This window comes from Pavona decussata, unplaced genomic scaffold, assembly GCF_977016875.1.
Source record: "Pavona decussata unplaced genomic scaffold, jaPavDecu1.1 SCAFFOLD_38, whole genome shotgun sequence".
Taxonomy (NCBI): domain Eukaryota; kingdom Metazoa; phylum Cnidaria; class Anthozoa; order Scleractinia; family Agariciidae; genus Pavona; species Pavona decussata.
In genome coordinates, this window is record NW_028145460.1 from 4153247 (window position 1) to 4167702 (window position 14456).

General features: G+C 37.8%; 1 protein-coding gene across 1 annotated transcript; it reads right to left on the reverse strand.

The window, feature by feature from the left end:
* Positions 1-487: 487 nt before the first annotated feature.
* On the reverse strand, positions 488-12624 carry LOC146483702 (2-oxoisovalerate dehydrogenase subunit beta, mitochondrial-like). Its single transcript, XM_085105852.1, has 9 exons — positions 12378-12624; positions 9288-9365; positions 8162-8230; positions 7104-7237; positions 6032-6187; positions 4470-4641; positions 3681-3826; positions 2716-2802; positions 488-2248 (listed from the first exon to the last, which is right to left on the reverse strand). The coding sequence occupies exons 1-9, from the start codon at positions 12538-12540 to the stop codon at positions 2108-2110; spliced, it is 1146 nt and encodes a 381-aa protein (XP_084961978.1). The 5' UTR covers positions 12541-12624; the 3' UTR covers positions 488-2107.
* Positions 12625-14456: the final 1832 nt, after the last annotated feature.

Consider the following 14456-nt stretch of genomic DNA (forward strand, 5'->3'; position numbering starts at 1 on the left):
TATTGCCTAAAAGCCTTTTATTATTACAATAAACTACTGCGATGCTTTTCCACTTTCCAGTACTAGGGAACTGGAAACATTTCCTTTTCTGGTAAATGTACCTTGTCCCCTGATTTTCCAGGCACTCGGTGTTGCGTTGTCCAAAAACTAAAGGCTCTGAGATCAAGAATGGAGCTCAACATTATCACTACATTTGACTGCCACCGGGGTATCTGGGGGTTTTAGTATATACCGAACCAATGGATAGCTGCCCTAATCAAATTTATTTGTCACTAAATTATTGCTGACAGAACACAAAATCCAGGACAATTCCAGGAAGTGACAATGAAATACTAAGCCGTGTTTGAGCAGCCTGTCAAACTGGACTAAAAAGACTGTTCATTGGTTTGGTACATAACTCTAAATTATAATAAAAAATATTGACCGACTAGGGTTCACAGTAGTTGAAATTACTTTGCATCGACAGAGAGATCTCACTCGATAACTGTAGGTTTCAGGTCTATTTAATATCGTTCTGGTAACAATTCAGATTTTTTCCTAACCTTTTCAGCAATTTACAGATTTAGCAATAATTTATAGTTCAGTTGAAAGATACAAATTCATCCAGACTCTGATAATTATTTCAATATCAAAATATTTTCTCCACACTTTGAGATACAACCATTTCATCCAAAAATACATTATAAATAAGTACTTAATATGCATAACCTGCAGCAGGCAATAGCCCTTTTCACGGTTAACTCTGCTGATTTGAATTACATTGAAATCTAGCATGTATGTGAGGCAATTTCGGGCTATTTTGTAGTTTAGCCCGAAATTGCCTCGCATCCACGTTGGATAATGCAAATGGGAAAAATTAACTGTGAAAAGGGCTATTGAAAAATAAGAAGCATATCTTGACCCACCAAAACAAGACCCAAAAGTTAAAACAACACCCGTCAAAACTACATCAACTACTACATGTATAAATACCTTAATTTTTTCCACATAACAGATACCAATCTTAAATAACAGTTTTTGCTCATTACACACCATCGCTCTGATGGTCACAGAACTGATCTCAAACCAATGCACATATGTGTAATAATACCACTTATTAATATTTTAGCTTCACAAAATTATAATTCCATCTGCTAATCCCACGGAATAATGCGCCCACATTTTCTGAAAAAGGCAATGGAGACAGCTCTCTCCTCAGTTGCCAATGGAGATAAAAATTTTCCCGCCAAAAACTAATACTGCTAAGAGTGCTTTCCATTTGCCAGAACTGGCCAGCTTTGAAGATATGGTACTGCAAAATCTTAAAATAATCTCACTCCGAAAATCGTACATGCTATTTAGAAGCAATTTGAAAGACTAGCCAAGGGTAAAACTTTTCCATCAAATTTATTTGGTATATTCCATTTACGAACTGACTGGTCTGGCCAGCCAGTTTTGACAAATGGAAAGCTCCCTGAGTCCGGGGGGGTGGGGGGGTGGTAAATGACAGATTTCCCTACCCTTCCATGTACTTTGACTCATGAAATCCCTACCTTTTCATACACCTGAAGCGTGAAAAGGTACCCCTGTGGGGTGGAGCCTCCCTGTATAGGCCAATATAGGGAGTACCCCCCCCCCCTGCCCTAAGTTTAAACAGTGGCCACTTTCACAATCAAGCAACATCTGAGGGATTAATTGACCAGTTACTCTTACAATCACTGTGAAAAATTAAGACATAGTGATAGTAAGTTGAAGCAATATTATGGAAACCTAATTAAAAATTAATGTTCTGGGGTTAAGTTAAATTTATTTATAAAAATTGCTACCTGAAACTATCAATAAGTGTTAATTAGTGTCTAGCTAAGTATACTGAGCCAGAATGGAAAGAGATGGCAACTTGAAAAACCTGGACCAACATACATGATAATTATTACCCCGAAGTTCTTCACTGTCATCTTGGAAAAATTGCTACTGACATCAACAAACTGTTATCTTGGAATCCCTTCTTTACTGGTGTTACAGTTACCAGACTTTGGTAAAACTATCAAGTGGTCAAATTTTGTTTCAAGTAGCTGAAATTCCTAAGTTTTGCTTTTGTAATGAATTGAATTCAGTGTCATTTCAGTTTTTAGTAGCTAGTGAGTTTTTTCAGAGCTTCAAAACATCTCCACTTGTCTGGCAGATAGAATGGTTCAAAGATGTGAGGGAAGGGTGTATCCCAGCCACATACACGCTGAATGGGTGCTTCAAGAGAAAGGAAACAATTTTCCTACAGAACAGAAAGAACACCAGCATGTTAGTTATGTGAATGACATGAGAGCAGACAAGTTTTCTTTAGCAACAAAATTATTTTCCTAGCCATTGAGCTAGCTGAGATAAATGCAAATAAAGGAAATAAACAGATTAAAAATTTACACCTAGCAGAGGCAGTGTGTTTGAACCCCCTTTCTGACCACTAGCTGGATTGGCTTCAGAGTAGTTGAGCCCAAAAAAAAAAAACTCAGGAAGAGAACCCTGGTCAAACCCTTAAGAAAATTTTTCTGAGATCTTGGCACTGATCTCGCCGCGTTTTTGGCTGCCGAGACTTTCATCTTGGCTGAGATCTCGGAGAGACTATAAGGACTCACCCATCCTCTCCGTTCCAAGTGTCAGAGGCATAAGGCCACAAGAATACAGTGAATTATAACAAAATGTATGAAAAAAAAAAATTTCCATGCTGACAGACTCAATCTTTACCTGCACTGTGCTACTAATTTCTCCCGCAAATCCACCAGTTAGAGGAGCCTCATGTGCTATTAAGAGCCTGCCTGTTTTTAGAACAGACTAAGAAACAAAACAAGAAGTCAACAGAATAGCAATACAGAAGTTATACTAAAGGCAAAATTTAGTACCTCCATGTGTTAATTAATTTATGAGAGAACACATGGCACAATTTCTTTAAATGTTATTCAGACAGTCATGTATATAAACTAAAACACAAATGTGGAAATATAATAAGATTTTATTCTTTCACCTTTCAAATCCAAAAAGCTGTGATTGGCAGGTTCATCTAACCTATACTAAATCCTTTCTTACCATAGCAATACCATACTAGTTGAGGTGGTTAGTTTCAGTGCTGTGTCGATGCAGAGCGTTAGCCCTTTGTCGGAGTGAATCTTGAACGATTCACTCTGACGAAGGGCTAACACCTGAAATGTCAGCACTCAAATCTCTTTATGGTAGCCAATTTACCTTTTAGTTTGTTTAGTTATCAAGTCTGTTGATAAACCAAACATCCATCCATCGATACTGCTTTACTTCAACATCCTCCCCCCCCCCCCCCCCCCCCACTCCCATTAGGACAATCTGTTTCTCCAATTCTGAGCTCAAACAATGGAGGGAAGGAGGGAGGGAGATGGTGTGGTCGAGTGGGTTAGAGGCGCAGACTTGCAATCTGGAGGCCCCAAGTCTGAGTCCCCTCTCTGACCACTAGCTTGGATTTGTTTCGGGGTGGTCTCTTGTTAAAATCCTCAGCCACACTTTGCAAATAGCCAACTGGTAAGCCTCCCTGCCAGTTGGTATTTTTAAAGAGTTTCTGTTCTGTTTTAAATATTTGTTTGATTACATGGCACCACAAGCTTATAGCTTTAAATCTAACTGTATATGAATAAAGTTACTTTACCTTCACTTTATGTTACTTTACTTTGTTTTATAACACATACCTTGATCACAGTTTCTTCATCCCATGGAAGGATTGTTCGTAAGTCAATCAGTTCACAGTTAACACCCAGTTCATCTTTTGCCATTTTACAGACATCACGTAACACATGAATCTGGGTACCCCAACCAACAACTGTCACATCGGAACCTGCCGTTGCATGTAGAAACATCACAAAGTTCACACAGTTAAATACTGTTTGCTAACAATTAAATGCAAACTGCGAGTGAATACACAAAATGTGTCTCTCATTATTACTCTCAAATGATTGCATGTGGTAAGACAAAACTAACATAGAGCTGACAAACTAAGAGCTGTAACTGGAGTCTGGGATCATCTTGTACATAACATTTATAAATAACACAGTTCAGGACCCCCTTGAATAACAGGACTTATAATACATAGTACTGATAGAAAGGTTATCCTGCATAAATATTTGATAATCATGATTATTATTATTATTATTATTATTATTATTATTATTATTATTATTATTATTATTATTATTATTATTATAAATTTAAATTGTGTTCAACACTATCATTTGGTGAAAAAGAGGAGACCATTTACAGTTTATATCTGATATTTATCACACCATGCACACATAAAATTTGTATGTATATGTTAAATTAATTCATGTACAGAACCAGTATTTCTTTTTCACTCATGAAAGCAATGAGGGAAGTAAAAAGCAGAACAAAAACATTGAGAGCACATAATGAAAATATGCCAGCATATCTAGTCAAACACTGCCTTCTTAATAATTATGCCAACATTAATTACAGAACAGTACCTTCTTGTAATATTTCTGCTTCTGACAGTGGTATCTCATAATCTGCCACTGGCACCTCTTCAACTGCTTGTCTGTACAAGATCTTGGGTTCAAGAAAGATGGCTGGGTTTGGGTCTCTGACAGCAGATATTAGAAGTCCTTTGGCTTGAATGGGCCCTCTAGGAATAACAACCTGAAAGTGAAAATATTGAGTAAAGAAAGATTCTATTGTTGCTACTGCACCCAGAGTTGTGGATAGTATAGGCACAATTTTCTGCTTTTTTTTATTCCATAATTAGACTACAAAAAGCCCAGTCACACGATTTCCAAAGGCAAAGTCTGGAGTGATCAGTAACAAAAAAGAAAGTGAGACTGAGGTGATATGCCAAAATACATAAATATCCCACCACACAACAAATCTTTTCGAATATCCTGTATGTCCAGAAACAAAAAAATCCCATTGGTTGAGTTGTGACGCATTGTGTTTTCATGTAATTTTCTTCACACTTTCCATATGAAGACATTTGACGTGGCATCAGTCTCACAGATAAAATGAATGATTTTATGCCACCAGCCAGAATCACAAGGTCTTCAACTTCTGCAGTTGAATGGTACACAATAATCATGATTCAGATAATATCAATATTATTGATTGAAATGAGATTTTAAAACCTGTCTTGTGCTAACAGTGAAACCCAGGGCAGATTTCAGAGAAAAACTTCAAAAATTAATGGACTAAAAACTGGAGACTTTAACTTCCTTTTACCAATTTTTTGACTCATTAAAAGAGCCAGTTGCTTCTTCACCTGAAAGGGTTAACATCAGTGTATTGTTCTAGGTGCCCCTGAGTTTGCCAGAACCCGTTCTTACGTCTTAGTAGAGGAAGGCAATGAGGAGAAAAGTTCCTCGCCTACTAAAACAACAAGACAATGCAGAGACCATAACTTAGCTCAAGCCACTGACCTTTTGAATGAAGGTGTGCCTTCAAACAAGACCTATCTAAAGTACGTTTTGCTTAGGGCACTTTTCATTTGTCAGACCTGGCCAGACAGGCCTGCCAGTTTGATTTGAAGAATAAGTCTTTAATATTCTTGTCCTTTGAATTTCTTCAAAATAGCATGTATATATATATAGTCAATCCACGTCATGCATGACCGGTCACAGCATTTTTGAAATTTACATGTCAGTTTTGAACATTGCCAATGAGATTTCAGAGAACTTTCCTGAAGAAGTTTCCCTAGTTTATTGACAGTATAAAGCGATGAATTTTTCTTTACATTACAGCGTTGAGTATTTCAAGAATAACAATAATTGTTTCCCAAGTATTTTTTCTATCTTTTTTTTTTCTGTTAATGCGTCTTATTCAGAAAGATTTCCAGAGAAATGTTCATTGAACATTTCATTCGCATAGCAGACATTACAAAGAGAAATTCAAATGCTCATTTCATTCTTGGAAATACTGGTCACACGTGACTTGAATTGACTGTAAAGATTTTGCAGCACTACCCCTTCAAAATGCTGCATTTTATTTAAAGACTGGCCGATCTGGTCGGTCAGTTTTGCTGAATGGAAAGCACTCTTACTTTCAGTCCTGGCACATGAGCAAAGAAACTCTCCACTGACTGGGAATGGTAATGAGCACCATGTCCCACAGCTCCACAAGGCGCTCGCACAGTTAGGCTTCCACAGTTGAAAAGGTCTCCTGACCTGTACCTAAATTTTGCAGCTTCATTTACAAGCTATAACAAACCAGAAAACATATAGCAGATTATAATTAAAAAATGTTAATCCATGTATGTTGGAATTCCCAATCTTTTTCGGATAATAAAACTGGAATCTGTATAATTGAGAAAGTCCTTAGTTTTTGAGTCATGAGCAAGAAACTACTTTAACTAACGTTGCTTCCACATTCCACCTGGAATCGCACCATATATATTTTTTTTATCTAGTGGCACTTCGTAGTACCTTGGTAATTGTAACAATAACTGTTAAAATTATTATTCTTTTTTTAAGTATTTTGAATTTATATAATTTGTTACATTACAGCTGTAGGACAGGACGTGTATCCCATTTTATCATTTTCTAAATAGTATTACTTTACATGTATCTATAGTTATGTAAATAAATAAATAACCCAGATAAGCAAATAAAGCCAGTCAGTCAGTCATTCAGTCAGTCAGTCAGTCAGTCAGTCAGTCAGTCAGTCAGTCACTCACTCACTCACTCACTCACTCACTCACTCACTCACTCACTCACTCACTCACTCACTCACTCACTCACTCACTCACTCACTCACTCACTCACTCACTCACTCACTCACTCACTCACTCACTCACTCACTCACTCACTCACTCACTCACTCACTCACTCACTCACTCACTCACTCACTCACTCACTCACTCACTCACTCACTCACTCATTCATTCATTCATTCATTCAGCATTTGGTAGTTGGTTTCATAAAGTTGGTGCAGAATAACACAAGGCACATTAGCCATATGTCACTGTGTTGACAACTGGAGTACTGAGAACGGAGTTAGAGAATGCAAAGATTATGTGAAGGGTGATATTCCTGTAGGAGGATGGATAAATAAGCTGAAGATTGACCAGATCGTGTAGGCTGGAGATGGAAGAGAAGGTGCAGCATGTAACTTACTTGATCAAATGCAGGGAAGATATAATCGGCAAACTGGATCTCAGCTACTGCCGTAGCTCCTGCTGCAGCCATCCCAATACCAAAGCCAACAATTCCTTGTTCACTGAGAGGAGTATTAAATACTCTGTCCTTACCTGGTGGAAAATGCAACATTTTGAAACAAGGATGAATTTAAATTGCCAGGGCATAATAAACTATCAGTCACAAATTTTCCTGAATTATGACTAGAAATTTTGAAAATTAAAAATTAAACTACATTAAATTACTTGCATAACAAAGTAAGCAGTCTTAAGAGAATGGCTAATTAATCCTTATGCTGAAAAAGTTTCTGGTACAGTATTGCTCAAAAGTAAGTTACCACCAAGAAAATAATCATGACCCAGATAGCATCAAAATAAAGTAATGAGATTAACACGTATGGTGCTACTACTAATGACAGCCCTAAATGTTTCCTACATTGAGCCATGCTGCAAAGGGTGACAAAAAGTTGAATGCACTAGTCATCTTAAAGCGCTTTCTATTTGCCGAAACTGACCAGTCAGACCGGCCAGTCTGTAAATCGAATGCATCATTTTGAAGGTACGGTGCTGCAAAATCTTGAAAAATAATCTCTCTGAAAAATTAGTATCTCTAGCATTTTTAAAACTTTTTTCCCCTTAGCATATACAGTTATTTTACACAATTTAGCCAATGGCTGTTGTTGCTTTTTAGTATTAATTTTATAGACTGCAACTAACGAACATATTTTGACTTGATAATGACGTTTAGCTAACGTCGAAACGTCGTCGCTTTTTAGCAAAGTTTTTAATCTTAAAATGATTTTAAGAAATATTTTACCGCAATTTTTTATAGTTGAAGGCTACCATACATGTACATGCTAATAATTAAAGTATCTATATCTATTAAATTATACTTGTCTAGTACATGTTATTTTGAAGAAATTGAAAGGACTAGGGCAAGGCATATCCTTAAAACAAATATTGGTACATTCCGCTTACAAACTGACCCGTCTGGATGGCCTGTTCTGACCAATGGAAAGCACCCTTAATAAAACTCACCATATTTATCTTTAAGTCCCACAGTGCATCGAAACACTCCACCAAAGGCAACATCTTCCCCAAATATCACTACAAACATTAAAAATAATAACACTTATTATATTTTTTTTAAAATTGAAAGTTGCAAAAGGGATGTAAATTGCTTTTTTGACCAAAACATCAGAAAAATTGTCCAAACTTGCCCAGTTTTAGCCTGCCACTGTGGATTTTATGTTGAATGTAGATCCACATTATTTTGCCTTTTTCCTTAATGCTGAATTGCAAAGAATTTGATCACCTGAAACTGCCACTACATTTAAAGGCATAAACAAAATTTCCAGCAAATTTGCCTCGACACAAAGTCTTAAAAAAGGTATGTCCTTCTATGGCTTACTGTGCAAAATCCGCATGACAGGCTAAAACTGGGCAAGTTTGGAGGCTGCGTTTTCCTGACTTTTTGGGTAAAAGAGCAATATATGCCCCTTTTGCACAAAACTGTTCACTTTACTATAAATACCATAAAGTGCCGCTTATAAGCTCTGGGCTTATACAACCTCGTAAGGGGTTTCAGGTGGGCTTATAAACGGAGGGGCTTCGTATAAACGCTGGGTCAAAACTGCCGATTTTTTAAAAATATATGCCGGGTGTGTTTAATCAGGGCCCCGGCGTTTGATCGGGATCCGGGCATTTATTAGGGGTCAAGGTCACAAGGACCGGTTACAAGTGAATAGTAACCTCTAGAATGGCACTGTTACAACATACCAAGTACAGTATGCTGTTTTGGTATTTTAATAAAAGTTCAAAGGCAAAATACCGGCGTAACATAACTGGGATAGTTGCTGCACAGCGAAAAAAATGGTCCAGTACTGACAAACTGCCCCTAGGTTTCCGAGTATTGGTAATAATAAATCAACCTGGAAAAACGGCTGAAAATCACATTTCATTAATAAATGCCGCACCCCGATTAAACGCCAGCCTTGAAAAAATGACGGGTCAAAGACTGAGGGCGTTTAATCAAGAAAATACGGTATTAAGATAAAAATGTCTCAATGTTTGAACAGATTCTCTCCACTAGTACCATAAGAAATATGTGGAAAACTATGACATGTTGATCCTGGGGCTTAAAGGGTTCACAAAGTTCTTGTACCTGCAGTTTGGTCAGAATCAAGAATGATATCCATTGCATTGGTAAGAGATTGAAACAAGTTCATCTTTTGAGTTTCTCCTGCAAAGAAAAATGGCATCACAAGTTTCAGAAATTACAGAGTGCAGTTGTACAAAAGTACAGATTTAAAATCACATTTGCAAACAGTATTAAACTTGAGATGAATTCACATGATTCATGTTAATGTTTTCTTGTAAAAAATTAGTACATAGATGAGAATAGTGAAAAATAATTCTGGCCTTTGATGCTAACGCAAAACTACTACAGTAACTAATAAAATTTTACTAAGAAACTGTAAAAAGTGAGCGGCAAATGTGGGGTAAACGTGATCATTCCTGTCGTTTGCTATAAGTTACATAATTCTAAAACTCTTTAATATCCAAATCCATCACGTGGAAGGTCACTGGAAATTGAGAGCCTGGAAGGAGGAGAGAGGGAAGGAGGAGGTCTCAAAACCCAAAAGTTTTAAGATAGTTTTACAGCACAAATGTAAAATGCAGTTAATGGAGCATGACACTCAATACCCTGTGGGCTTTAAGTATTACTGTAATGGATCGGTCAACGGTTGTACCTTTATCTTTATCTTTATCTCTTTGTTGTCGCTTTAATTGTTGGGATCCATTGTAACATTTCGCAACTGTCTCATTGCAGTATATTTCATGCTTGCTAAGTGGTTCGATTGGTAAATACTCCCATTCATGTCTGAACTCTTATCTTGTAATGTCTAGCTTTCTATGTTACGGCCTTTCCAATTGGCTTAGGCTTTGATCACTGTCGAACTATATAAACGTACTGTACTAGGTTTCAAGTCACATTTCTGGTAGTTGCTCGACTGTCTGTAAATCAAGTTTGTAAATTTACCCTCCCTTCCTCCCTGTAAGAGGTCTTTGTTCTAATTCAATAAACTTGGGGGACACTTCTCTAGGAGGGTGGCGGTTAAGTCTGCGCAGCGACTTTCCCATCGAGCTCAATTTATTGTTTTTCTCATTTTCTACTGGCCAACAGTCTTGTCAGATCCAGCTCTGCTGGGGAGATAGGTGAGGCCCTATAAGTCGTCTAGTCACTAGGTGTTTGCGTGTTGCTGGCCTGACGTTTCAGCTTGTAGTGCTGCCGCAGTAGTGCGTTGCTGGCCAAGGTTACAGCTCGTAGCGCTTCTAGTTTTTTCTGACCTGCCAATACTCTTCGTAAATTGGCGCGTTGCTGGCCTCAGGTATGCTGCCGCAGCAGTGTGTGGTCCTAGGTTGCAGCTCGTAGTGCCAAGAAGTGAGGCCTTGAAACGGTCATGCAAGCGAAGTCGCCTGTCATGCCAATCACTGAGCGGTGTCCCCCCATTACGCCAAAAAGTGCGGTTTTCTTGCTTTTAGTCATAGTTTGATCTTAAATCAGCCAAGCAAATGTAGTCTCAACAAAGTAAGTTATGCATTATCCGAAACAGCGACAATAAAGGAAATTATGATGCAAAAATGGAATTTCTAGCAGGGTGGGGGTTCAAACCAAATAATCGTCTATGAGGGGTGATCAAGGTATAGAAATTTTCTGGTAGAAAACAAACCAACTTACACAATGTACCATTGCTACTTCTGGTCACAGTCCTTTGACCTTTGTCCATTTAATTGTTAATAAGAAACACTTGTTCTATCCTCCATGGATTTCATACTTTCCAACTAAGGACTGTATTTAAATAAAACTAAATAATACAATAAATGGGAATTCATCAGCTCATGCAGAGAGTGGTTTTGTCCATTGTTTCCACATTGAGTTAAAATTTGGAAAAGTTGGCTTTTATAGATGGAGGAAAACTGGAGTACGGTATCCGAAAAAAACCCCTCAGAGCTAGGGAAAGACTCAGCCCACATATGACGTCAACTCTGGGAATTGAACCTTGGGTCATACTACTTGGTAGAAGGCAAGTGCTCTCACCACTGCATCATCATTACTTCCTCATAGCCTAAATTCATGAGTAAAGTCACTTATTCCCAAATGACAGTCACTTTCAGTACGTTCCTATGGTACCTTTGGATTACGCATTTATCAATGTAACAGTTACACCCCAAGATGGTAGGTGGACTACCCCTAGGAAATTGACATGGAGGGCTGCCACCTTGGTAGGGATTTTGACATCACTCAATACCCTTAGGGTAGCCCTGTAATTTGACATGGTGGTATCTGGTCGTTTCGCTACAAAGTTGGTCTGCTACACTGTTAAGTAAGAAAATGTGATTATTTCTTGTTCTTAAAGTGAGTTTGGGTAAATAATTGTCTTAGCTGTTTCTGTGTTTCACACTGTTAGCATCAGGAGTAAATTGAGTTCAAATAATAGAGTTATATGTCAATCTTAAATGTAGCGAATCAACTAAGCTGCAGTGTAGCGAAACGACCAGTAAGTGACATGCCTGGCAGAGGAACGGTTAATCTGAGAGAGGAAGGAGATGTGACATTCATTAGTTGTCCAGGGACAGTGAATATGAGTCAAATTCCCCTGGGTCAGCTTCCTATTTACTAGTTAATGCTACCTGTTACCTATCTCCTTCATGACCAGTGGTGCATAAGGCTTCACAGTATAAAATGACTTTAAAAAAAATTCAGATCACAATCAAGTTGTCCAGTTTTGCTCTGAAGGAGAGGACAGAATGTGACATAATTTTTAACTCACTGGTAAGCTGTTCCAATCCCTAGTCTTTGGGAAAAAAAAAAGATAACAGCTCTGATGGGAATTTTATAATTTCTGATAACGAGTTTTCGCTGATCACAACACAAATAAATAATGCACTATTGGTTAGTATTCTACAGTCATTCTATAAACACTTGGAGGTGTGTCGAAGGTGTGTCAGATGGTTAGTTATTGGTTGTACAAGTCGGCGAGGGAAACAATTTAACAAAACTGAATCAAGCATACGCATACCACTTTTTCTCGTTATCTACTGTAATAAATCAGAGTTATTAGATTAATTAACCGAATTCCTTATTCACAGACACAAGGAATCTTGCGTTAGAGCAGAAAAGTTTACCTTAATGGAAGACATTAATCTTAATTAACTAGCTATATAACAACGTGGAATTAATATAGCTCACCATGAAGAGGCGACGGCGAATCTGGCACAAATGAGAATGTTGAAGCACATCTACAGCATCTAAGTGCATTTGCTGATTTCCATGTTCTTAAATGGTTAATGTTTCTTGAAAAATGCGACAAATTCGTGTTCAAAAGATTCTTTAACCCTCGAGCTGCCGCCATGTTCTTGAAGATTCGTTTCCAGTCTCTTTCGTCATTCAATCATCGCCGCTAAGCTTAGGTCCCAGACTCCATAAGAATTGCCTCTCAAAATCCTCCAAAGGAACGATTTCGTCCCATCTTTTTTTGGAAATCTTCCGGCGAATTTTTTACGTCAAATCTTTGTTTTTGTGTGTCACCAGCCTTACTGTCTGCAAGCTGCGTCAAAGACGTCTCTTTTCCGTATAAGAAACCACTCAAGAATCTGTAAAGTCGGAAAGCATTATACAGTATTAGAGACCTTTAGATTTTAGTACGAGTACGAGTACGACTACGAGTTTCTCCAGCAAACAAACCGGAAGAGTGCGCGCGCGTGAACTAGCGTCATTTTGGCGGGAAAACGAGATAGCTGTCGTCATTTTACTACGAGTTTTTGTAAGAATCTCGTAGTGGCGAAAACAAGTCCTCGAAACGTAGGTGATCTCCTCTTTTTAGAAACACGAAAGGGCTTAACTATCATTCAAACCAACTGCGTCAAGTTCGTCGTTCGTAAACAGTGAAATGAAACTTTCTGTGATAGATCTGTTCTTAGTACTTCGCTAAAAACTTGGAGTCAGATCTCGTAGTCGTATAGTCGTACTCGTGCTAGAATCTAAAGGGTGGGACGTAAGATCTTTTTTAGTCCCTTATGTCGCTAAATTGCCATAGTTATGTGAAAAATAAAGATATAAACGTTTCCCGGCCGCACTCCAAATCTTTGAACTCGGCGTTCATGTCCGAGTAGTCGCCTGCGACATTGCTTTTTGGTACGATTGTTTACGAGGGGTGGGGATGATGATGAGGGAAGTAGAATGAAAATACCACGCGTGAGCCACACTTTTCTGTAAGACTGTGGAGTCCAGTTGAGGGTGCGACTTTTATGTAAGGCAGAGGAAAAACCTCTTATTCAATTGTCACGGTCGACATAATCGGTTAAAGAACTTATTTAATTTAACTTTACCAAATTTTATTCGAAACACCAAACACCAAAATTTATTTGCATTTAGTTTAATATAGTCATACCTAGCTACCCGCCTCGACTAGCTTTAGCTATTTGCGGGTAGGTATATACCTAACTTGTAACTCTCTGTTTTTAATAAAGTGTTGTTGTTTGTTGTTGTATAAGCAGCTTTCGCTATTTGCGGGAAGCAATTAGTTATGTAAAATTTATCAAAAGTAAAGATAAATTTGAAGTTGAAATTGACTTTAAAAGAAATACGAAAAAATATGAAAATATGTCGACTATGTGCCGTAACTAAGAAGAAGAAGCAGAAGAAGCAAAAACGAGAAGACAGATTTGACACAGGATAAAATTGCTAAAAATATAAAAATATGAGACGGAAATGCGGGCTGCGTCTTACAGAAAAGACAGGTTCTAAAATGTCATTTTCTTCTAAAAGGTCCGCTATTGCTAATTTTCCTCTTGAAAACACTGAGCGTATGTACATTATTTTTAAACTCGGTATTTTTAGCGGTGACTTTATCATTGGAAGCAACTCCAATTTCGTGCGAACGGTGTATCGACACTGAGATAAACTGAGAGAAAGAGAGAAAGGTGAGGGAGAGCTTGTTAGGTGAAAACTAAAGTTATGAAATTGAGAGGTACTTCCCATTAAAATCAAGGAAAATTCGTGGTTAAAAGCGTGGATCCAACGTGGTTCGCCAGTTTATTTGAAATGTAGTCACGTAGCGCCTCCTGTTAAAAATAAATACAGCAAATAAGATAATGTTAATAGCAAAGGAACAATAAAAGTATTTGTTTGTACTGTATGGGGGGAAATGCGTTAATTTGTCTTTGGCAATGTGGGAGTTGAGTGGGTGGCAGACGTCACAAATGGAAGTGAAGTGTTAATTGAAAACATTAGTAAATGGATGAATGCGTGAATCAGCGCCACAATCAA

Bases quoted from the DNA above. Each gene is read 5' to 3' on its own strand.
- LOC146483702 (XM_085105852.1), bottom strand. From the start codon at position 12,540: ATGGCGGCAGCTCGAGGGTTAAAGAATCTTTTGAACACGAATTTGTCG. The intron at 2,803-3,680 runs GTATGTGTTATA...TTTGTTTCTTAG, and splicing joins ATGAAGAAACTGTGATCAAG to TCTGTTCTAAAAACAGGCAG. The intron at 2,249-2,715 runs GTAAAGATTGAG...TCTGTTCTGTAG, and splicing joins AAATTAGTAGCACAGTGCAG to GAAAATTGTTTCCTTTCTCT.